The 10326-nt window shown below is 38.2% G+C and overlaps 1 protein-coding gene across 3 annotated transcripts in view; it reads right to left on the bottom strand.

Moving 5' to 3' along the window:
- Window positions 1-4459: 4459 nt before the first annotated feature.
- Window positions 4460-10326, bottom strand: part of cacng7a (calcium channel, voltage-dependent, gamma subunit 7a) — a 46815-nt gene continuing 40948 nt past the window's right edge. For 2 of the 3 annotated variants that reach the window (XM_063898470.1, XM_063898469.1), the window contains exon 6: window positions 4460-8560. In XM_063898470.1, the coding sequence (XP_063754540.1) occupies window positions 8045-8560 (516 nt within the window). In that variant the 3' untranslated portion in view covers window positions 4460-8044. The remainder of the gene's footprint in view (window positions 8561-10326) is intronic. The other variant, XM_063898468.1, reaches the window with a different exon arrangement.

Genomic DNA, 10326 nt, shown 5'->3' with positions numbered 1-10326 from the left:
CAAATAAATGAACATTCATTATTTATTTAAGCTATAATTATACTTTATTATACATACATACAGTATGGCAGTGGTTCCAAAATGATATGTCAAGCTTTCTGAAATTCCTCATTAAACATTGATTATCATACAAATGGAGCAGACATTTGTCAAATCTTTTTTTTTTTGTCCTAACAGTAATTGGATGGATGGGTAATTATTATAAGGTTGCAATTAATATTTGGAATACCTTGTTAAATGGTTAATAAAACATTTATGAAGAATCTACAAACAATATTTTCTTACTTTGTAAACGGTGAATAGTCCAGCAACCTCTTGTGGTTACATGTATTTTAAAATATTTTTCATCAACCCATACATGTAGGACACACAATGTTGTGTCTGCCTCATTATTAATAGGATTTAAAATCAGATGTAATTTATTAGCCTACTTAAGTTAATAATGTTTTTTATACAGAGCTACAGGATCTCATTGTTTCTGCTGATGTAACCACAGATGGAACAAGTTGACATACTTGAGTTCTCTCTTGAATTTCTTCAAAAGCTTTTGTAAAGATAAACCAGCACAGAGAGTCCATGACATAATGTTCCCTGTACATGTGAAGATGTGTAGTGTAGGCTGCAGACGGAAGGAACAGAGCTTTGATACTGGGTCGGAGTTGCGACCAAATGTCTCCTGACAAAGTCCCAAGATATGAAAAGTCCATGTTTAAATGTGTCATCTGAATGTGGACAATTGGGTCAAATCAGAAAACAACCGCAGGGGTGTGCTAGAACAGTTGTCTAAGGGTAAGGCCCCCATACTTCATACTTTTTATGCCATCTCAAAGCATTTAGGTGTAGTATCCTGCCTCGAGCTAAACACTTCGAATAAAGGTTCATGTCCACGGTTGACCTTAGAGCGTTTCCTAGAGGCATGTAGATGTGACTACAGTATGAGGAAACAAATACAATCAAAGTGAGTCCAAATATTTAAAAAAACATATATACTGTAAAGGTGTTAAAATAACAAAATTGATCACCTCAAGTAACAATGAAACTGAATAGTTTTCAAAGGTATATCAGGTTTATTTTTAAAAGACACACACACTGGAATGACAAAGAAATCACAAATCAATAATCACAAACACATTACAATAACAAAAGTAAAGTAAAACAAGATCATTTGGTGATAAACATTATTTGTCCATATTGACAACAAAAACCGTATATTCTACTAAATTGGTGGATGCTTCAATGTCAGTTAAACTGCTGTGAAACTCTTCCATTAGGTGTTGCTATAGCAACATAATCTTCAACTGGAACCAAAGGCTGGGGGCAGAAAAACATATCAAAGTAGTCAGAGTTGTAAATGTTGATCTTTCACTCTTTCTCTCAAGTCAGTCAGCAGGATTTAGAGAGGCTAATCAAAGCCTTTATTTTATAAAGCTGTTAAAAGGACAGCCTTGTTTATGTGAAATATGTCATAAAAAAGCATTACAGTGGTTGCTATTTAACCTAAGATTCATATAATATGTTTCTGTTTAATGCCATGATCATAAGACTGTTGTGATGCTTTCTGTTCCTCTGTTGCTTCCCAGCAAAGGAGACCAAGGCCTAAGAAAAAAGAAATTAAGGTGACCAGGAGGGAAGAATGAGTGTGGAAAGCAGAACAGACAAGCCTTTACAGGTTTAATAAGGAACAGTGAGGGATCTAAACTAAGATGGATAGTCAATATGGATCAGAAGGCTGCCAGGGGAAGGGGAGAGTTAAGTGTGTGTGTGTGTGTGTGTGTGTGTGTGTGTGTGTGTGTGTGTCTGCGGTGTACACGGGAGGGGAGCCAGAGTAATAAAGACAGACGGAGAGGAAATCAATGGCCGGGCCAGCGAGAGAAAACATTTAGAAATGAAGTGCAGTTCCCCTCTGTAGCGACAGTAAAAGCCAGTCAGCCAGAACTTGCACTGACATTCACAGTCCAGTCACACAGCAGGCAGCAGCAGATTACACAAGACCGGGGACACTGTCATAACATGGCAAGCACTGGAAAACTTAGAAGTACCTTAAAGTTGAACTCAAGAACAATTTGGAATTATTTCCCGCTCTTGTAAAGCAGGGACCACCACAAAGACCATGATCACATGGACACATATGAATACTGTATGTGGAGGTCAAAGGCTACATGATATCAGAGATACGCCTCTAGTCAGTGGAAGTTTGCGTGGGGAGCTCTGGAAGCTGCTGTGTGTCCTGTGTGAAACCAAAAGTAACAAAAAAAGGTATTTATTTTGAGCCAAGTATGATCGTTTACTAAACTAGACAAATCATTTTCTTACACTTTTGATTTTTTGTTTTGTTTGCATTAACCATATGAGGAGAAAACTTGTTTCCCTCGCAACATGATAGAGGATGCAGTTAATTGTATGGGAAAGTATTTTTTTAGTAGACAAACTTGGTAAGTGAAAACTGTGAAAGAGGAAAAAAAGTGGATAGTTGTTTGCTGGCTAGCTTACTGCAGAAGTCCAGATGTTTTTCTTCTGGCATTAATATAAGTTACCACACAGCTACAGGGGCTTTACTACTACCCTATGGTCTGGTAAAAAAAAAAAGCTGACCCTGATTTGCATGTAGCCTGGCATACCCAAGAATGACACAATTATATATCTTTAACAACGTATATTCATACAACAGCGGTGTCATCTCACTACCACTTTGTTATTTTTCCTGCAATTTCCTAAAATGCCAAGGAAAAGCTTGTGCTCGCCCCTGAAGAACAGAGCAACAAAACTACCTCCAGGTTTAAGCATGAAACTGATGGTTTGGGTTGAAATAACTATGTTTAAAATACTTGGTTTTATTTTACTTGTCAATACAATGAAACTACTTTGATTATGTTTGGGAGAATATCATGGTTTTGGGTTAAAACAGTTATGGAACTGGCGTTAAGAAAGAGATACATTACAAATAAATCAAGCTGACTTTCTCACAGGACATGAACAGCACTCTTTTTTGGAAAGTCCTATGGGACATTGTTGCTCTTTGTACTAAGCGATTTGTCCTGAGTTATGATAACGTAGGAAATATACAAATCAGTGCAAATATTGAATACAAAAACCCAGATTGTCATCATGCAGCTGGAGACTTCTACAATATATGTGTATGACACAAAGTGTGTGTTTTAACTGCCTCCTCGGGTCATAACAGTCTGTTCCTGCTGCTGAAATAAAGGTGCAGCTGTGAGCTCAGTGGTGCGGATATTGATAAATCATTCTCACACAAGTTTGAGAAAAACTCTTCGTAAATCACAAACAGAAAATAAGGTTTTCTAAAATGAAATTGCACCAGAGGTCTTTCCAAACACTCTGTTTGCTCTTACCAATGAGCATTTTGGCAAACAGCTCTGTTTGCTCGTACCACCCCCTAAAGACCCATGATGCACCAACGCAGGTGTGCTCAGTTACTGGGCTGATTAGACTTTTTCTCAGGAACATCTAGGTGGGAAAAAAACATGTCTGACAGTCATCTTGTTTAGCAGATTTGCTGCACCTGTTCCCTCATGCAGGGTTCTCTTTGACCTCAGGCTGACCTGCAGCTGAAAGGTAGTCTGATTAGATTTAGTGAAAACACCGGCAACACTTTTTAAGTTGTGCAGTATATTTGCACGTTTTCATTGAATCCACATTTTTAACTCACATTTCCTCACAATTGCTTCGTGTGTTAAAACATTTACACACTTTGAATCCACTTACCTTATGAAACATCTTCCTTATTCATTATGACTCATTTCTGAATGTTCAGGAAATTCAACACTATTTTCAATCCTGTGTGGGAATAGTCATAGACTTTTCCAGCATTGTTCCTGGAACCTACTCTCTTGATTTCAAAGTTACCATCTTCCTTCATTCAATAAAAGTTTACAACCCTCAACTGGATTGAGAAACGTTATACAACAGGACGCACAATCTGCTCTCCCATAATATAACACCTACAGTAACAGTCACTATGAGTGCTTTTTGTCATGTAAAACAAACAATAGTTATTCAGTATCACTTAATATTCAAGCATACAAGACAAAGGTTGATCTTTAGTAAGCAAATGTGTTATGCAAAGGCTGAGTCATGCTTTCATAAAGCACCATTATGCATTTCATATACAGGCCTGCTTTTAGTACATGTATTGTCTTTGAGCACTGCAATTTGTGACTCATTCTCTAACCTATACTTTGTTTTATCCACTACATTCAGACACTATTACATACACTCCAGACAGTAATTTACACAATAAATGATTCAATGTCAAACATAGAAAGTAAATCACTATATTTGTAAGTCTTTTAGTTTTTGTTCTCATTGTACTTTAAAGAAGCATTTAAAATAAAATAAAAAGATTCGGTAAAAATTAATCTGGATCATTGTTTTCAAATCTTTAATGAACTACTGTGACCCTGATACATTTCTCAAAGTGCTCTTTTAACCAAGACATGAATTTAAATTACCAATAGTAATCAAATGAATCCAAATTATTTAAAGACAATTAAACAGATCAAATGTACTGTATGTCCCACAGAATCCAGTTTGTAAAACTTGCCAAAGAAAGCTTGCATAATAAAAAAAGAAATCAATCGGTTGGCAGAAACATGAAATTAAACTAGAAACGTATTGTTTATTCTCCGGTGTTTTCTCCAACATCAATTCAGATAAACATTTCTAATTTACACTAAACGCTGCCATTTCATATCGAACAGAATTTTTCCACCGAACAAACAAACATGCTTTTTAACCAATGCCTATTTTTCAAGTGTGTTAAATGAACTATAATAAAATAGATACATAAGAGTCTGTAACCAGGCAAGCTTTATTGGTTTGAACTGAACAAAACACTGCTGGCAGATAAAAATCACACTCCTGCATGTAGCATGTTTGCAAAAATTATGAAAAATAAACAATTAAAGTCACAAGAATCTTGTGGTCAGTTTTTGACCCGTATTAAGTCAGTCAAATGTCATTGACTCACATTAAAGACCATGTAAACTTTTAAATTGTCTCGACTTTAATAATGTCAATGTCTTAGGTAGACTGTGTAAAGTGTGTTCAGTATGAATATTTACACCATGATCACAGTTTGAAGAAATATCTGGAAGTAAAGGAAGTAAACATTTGATAAAGCGGCTCACTGCATCACAGCTGAACGTCTCTGCTGTGATGTCCTCAGAAACACTGTTGGTTCTGATTTGTATTTATCAGAAAACAACTCCTCAGAAGTCAGCTACATAAATATATCTGTGTGTGTATATGCTTGTGTGTGTGCTCACTACACAGCATGAATGCTCAGCTTTGGCAATTAAAAAGAAACGTTGCAAAACATCAGCAAAAGCTTTCATACTCAGCAGCTAAATGATTTCCTATTTATTTTCCACAAAGCAAATATTCGTAAAAGATGCTAACAACGCAGTTAACTTGCTACTCTGTTTTCCTCTTAACAGTACCACAGGTTGTAAGTGTAACATTTTCCCCCGTAGGTCTAAAAATGGCTACAAATAATGCCCTGTGCTGGGCACGATTGTTAATATGCTACAAAAACAAGAACTTTTGAAGTGTGTCTCTAAGTCACTGTGCAACACGAGAACTTCAATGGGAGCTAAACTGAAAATCTCCTTAGATTTCCCCCAAAAAATGCCACTCGACATATGCAAAGGAATTTCAAGGTGGGCCTCATTGACTTGCTGTTGAAGGCATCGAGATTGGGTTAGAACTCCAGAACAGGCGAGCAAGTGGACCTCGATTTAAAACAGTTGTTATTCCAACCTCTTCTCTTCAATTTGCATGACATGCCATAGCCTAAAACTGAAATATGGGAAATTGAAGGCCGAAAAAAGTTGAGAGGTAATATTTTACCTCAGGCTTTTTGGAATATAAATTTGTTTAGACAAATTCACTGGTATTTCCAATTAAATGATACAATATTCTTTTTCCTCTTATCACAAGACACATGATCATCCATCTCTGAAATACATTTGTGAGGAATTGTCTGGACCAAACAGATATTAGTGAAAAGATGTCGACTCCAATTAATTGAGGCTGAGCAACTTTGATTAATAATAGATCCAACTAGGAGGTACATTGAAATGCAAAGCCATCTGTCTCAGGTTTTCAGTTTGCCTCCCATGTAAGCATGTGTTCATCAAAGTGCCATATCTGTAGTATCTAGTTCTTAATATAAACCTTATGTTACCATAAGTAAAACCAGGAAGAGTCGGTTCCCATTTCTAATCTGTCAAAAGGAAGCACATTGTCATTAAAATAAAAATAAAAGGTTATTATCCCGAATTTACAGGAATCATTTTTGACATGATAGAAACCAGCTTTGACATATTTTTCAGTTTTCAAAATCTGAAACCGTCCGCTCACATTCCCCCAAAATATTACCAGATATTTTTTGTTCAGCTTAGACTGGTTTCAATGGATTACAATTGAGTGCAATCTGAACCTGGCTTTAAGAGGTCTGGTTTCCAATACCAATATTTACATACCTAAGAAATCACTTCCATGGCAACAGCATCTCCAAGGCAGCCATTTTGATTGTAACCGGGGTGACAGCAGAAACTTCTAACTTCAATCGGCAATTTTCATCTTTTACATTTTAAACATTCACTCCCAAAGCTTCTCTTTTAAAATACAAACAGCTTAGAAAATGTAATAGCTAAAACACCTAAAACATACTGTAATATATACACCTCATGATACAGGATTACCTTTTTGTTTCAGCATGAGGGGGAAGAATAATTTCTATACAGTTTAAGTGTAAATCTCTATACATATACAGTTTACCTCCGATTGTGTATATAATATTTGGGATACTGTATAAACTACTAATTATTATAATATAGACATTCTTTATAATATCAGTCATTCTTCACGAACACGGTTGGGAAGCAATAATGGGAAACTATCCCTGATAATGCTACATTATGAACCACAGATCTGTTTTTAATGGCAGGAGGAGAGTTAGTTCACGTTAGCTGCTAGCAATTAGCAAGCCGATGACATGTATATTAATGTTGTAATGAGTCGTAATGCTGCACTACTGCTTGGCTAACAGCTAAAAGCTAATGTCAACAGACGGAAGCAAGGTGACATTGAGTAACATTATGGTGTGATCGAGATAAAACATAGTAAAAATGTGTATTCAGTAGAGATCAATCATAAAGTTGTTGTGATGTGTTCAAATGCTATCTTGAAACATTTTTAAAATATTGATTAAAGTTTATTTAGGCTTCAATGTAAATGGGTAATATATGTGTTTTTTTGGATTAATTAACATGAATTATGGACAACTAGGCATTTTATCCGTTATGGCCCTACATATTCTGGTGTTCCGCTATTTTTACATTGCACAGTAAACTGAAACCATATCACTCTGAATTGTCTTTTTATCCATCACCTGTGCTCCTTCTCATAATCAAAATCTATATAACAGCAGTCTTTTTATGTCAGTGCTTTAGGGGTTAACAAACAATCAAACGGTAATGAAGATGCTACAAAATAACCTTCCCAACCATGTCGATGACTTTCCAAAAAGATATTTCATCCATTTTCTTAAAATCTTTTAAAGCAGGCATCCTTAGTCCTTGTTAGATGAAAGGATAATATATTTATAGCCAGATACACATGTTTGTTATTTTCGTGAATGGCCAGAGTTGTGGAAATGATTCAGCTTCTGTTTCCTGTGCTGCTTCACCCTGTGTAAACCTCACAAATGTCTTGTTGCTACTAATCATCGTATCCCCTCCCGTGTTCCCTCCCAGCGTGTTTAAAGTTTTGTCTTCGTCTCGGGCTGAGCAGCAGCAGTGAGTCATCCCTCCGCCCACCTGCTTCTCCTCCCCTCCTCCCCTCTTTTTTTTCTTTCCTCTATTTGATCTCCCTAAACCTCCCTCCTTCATCCACTCTGCTGCATACTTCCTCCCACACGTTTCGTGGATACAGGAATTGTGTTTGTGTGTGTTGTTTTGTTGTGTGTAAGAGCTATAAGGAATCTAACCCCCCCCCAGTTGTGTTTCGTTTAAGTATCTTAGCATGGCGAGGCACTCATGCGCATGTGCGCGTGATAGCGCGGAGGAGGCACGGCTGATGGTGGCACCCCCATCGGCAGGGAATGGGATGGGGGTCCGCTCGGGTGGGGATGGGACTGAGGGTGGCCGTGGGATGCTCTGGGTAGGGTGGAGGTGGCAGCCAGGTGGAGGGGGTGGGGGTAGGAGGAGGAGGTGGAGGAGGAGGAGGCTGGCTGGTGCTGGTAGCTGGCAGCTGATGAAGGCCCAGAGGAAGAGGGCGTCTGCTGGGAGCTGCTGCCCCCCTTCGGTTGCGACTTTGAGGGTGGAGTCTGGTTGAGCTGGATGGAGATGTCGGAGGAGACCTCGGAGGTGCTGCGGCCCCGCTGTGGTGGGGGCCAGGAGTCTGGGTGGAGGAACTGGCCACTGTAGTCGCTGCATTCAGACATGCGGGGTCGGTAGAGGGCGGGGTGAGGCCTGTACAGCTCCTCCTCAGCATAACGCTTCATGAAGAGGTAGACTGACATCACTCCTGCACCCTGCGACACATAGAGAAATACGAAGATACTAGGGTAATTGCAATTTATTACATGGCTTAGTTGAATACTTGATTCTGATTGGTCAATTCAGAACATGTGACAAGTTCTTAATCCAGTTGTACAGACTGCTGTCAAGGACTTATTCACCGTTGTTAAGGAGGATCAAGAAAGAGAAAGGAAAAGATGTTAAAATAAGAAGCGCTGGACGCCAGATAAATCACCAGAAGAAGACAGACAGGAAGTCTGGGCTCAGCAGGGTTTAAGGACTTGTTAGTGGATCAGAAACTGTGAACAGACTTGAACAGTTACAAAAAACCTCGATCAGTGCTGCCTTAACATTGTTGTCACAGTTCCAGCCGTTGGTGCACCGCGAAACTTAACGGACGAAATACGATAATTCTTGAGTAAATAAAATAATTTCAATTAATATTGGGAGTTGAGTCGTTAGTTTGTTTAGTATCTGGCCATATAATAAGCAGGAAAATGTGCAGCGAGGCAGATCAAGATCCCTCCGCTTCGCATCGGGCTCCCTGATCAGCCTGTCGGGTGTTCTTTTCCCTGTAATGACCGCCTCGCTGCACACTATCCCTTGCATTATATCATGCATGTCCTCATTGTGGAGTGAATCCTAAAGAGCACCTAACCTGAAAAACAGCGTTTCCCTGCTCTTTGTCGTTGTGGTATACTTCTACTACACTGCAAAATGTCCTCCCAAAAAAGGTTTTGGCAACATTTGTTTTTGACATTTTTGATACAAGTCTGCAAAAGTCCTAATGAAGATGTTGGGGTGGGTCGAACAAACACAGAACTTTTACCCAGAAAAATGCTGTTTGTGTTTCAAGTAAAAAACAAACTCAACGTTGACCTTTTCAAATGTCAGCAACCCCCAACTTTGTGGAAGTAAAACACTAATTTATGTAAAAATATATAAACATTTCCACAAGGTTAAGAGGATTATGAGTCCCTGTGCTGTTATATATGTTGTTATGTTGTATGTTGCAGTATCCCTCTAGTAGTTTATTACTCACTACTGTAGACCCTTCATATTTTAATGGTTCTGCTATGTACTTTTATCTTATGTTAATAGGTATATTGACAGCATATGACAAAGCAGCATAGCTGGATATTACAGGCAAAAAAAGGGATCATAGATTTATCTTAACAAATTTTGCAAAATACTAAAACTACATGGTTTCATATCAGATGTATAGTTCAATATTACCTAGGGCTAAAATGTAGACAGTATTGAACATTTTATAAACTGATCAGGTAATGTACGGTAAATTGCCATAACCATTTTTCAAGTAAAGTGGATCTGACAAATGACTGAGAGGGTTCGTTGCGGAACAGAAATTGACAGATGCAGGGAGAAGAGACCCCTGTCTATTTCAATCAATTAATACTTAAAAAGAACATATTATAGTCCATTTTAATCTTTGCAGTTAATTTACATGCACAAAAACTAATATTACCTACAACAGGAAAGGGAAAGCCCCCAAAAGCACAAAAGGGCCTTTAACATTAGAGAATCAAAATGAGCTGGAAACTTCTCGCACAATTCCCCCACGCAAAACACTATTTGAAAAATGCAGAATTACCCTGCCTAAACTGCAACAAACTGCCACCAGCAGGGGATGAAATTAAATCAACCCATAATCATGCTGCAGACAGTTAAAAAGGGGTCGTCGCTCTACGGTGGAATGCACTATTATCAAAAATGTACTCGTGTTTTCACCCGGGCGTCCGCCAAGCATTCACAGCACATC

The sequence above is a fragment of the Eleginops maclovinus genome, chromosome 13, assembly GCF_036324505.1.
Source record: "Eleginops maclovinus isolate JMC-PN-2008 ecotype Puerto Natales chromosome 13, JC_Emac_rtc_rv5, whole genome shotgun sequence".
NCBI lineage: Eukaryota > Metazoa > Chordata > Actinopteri > Perciformes > Eleginopidae > Eleginops > Eleginops maclovinus.
The sequence above is the reverse complement of the archived record's forward strand: the minus strand, read 5'-3'. Positions and strand labels throughout refer to the sequence as shown.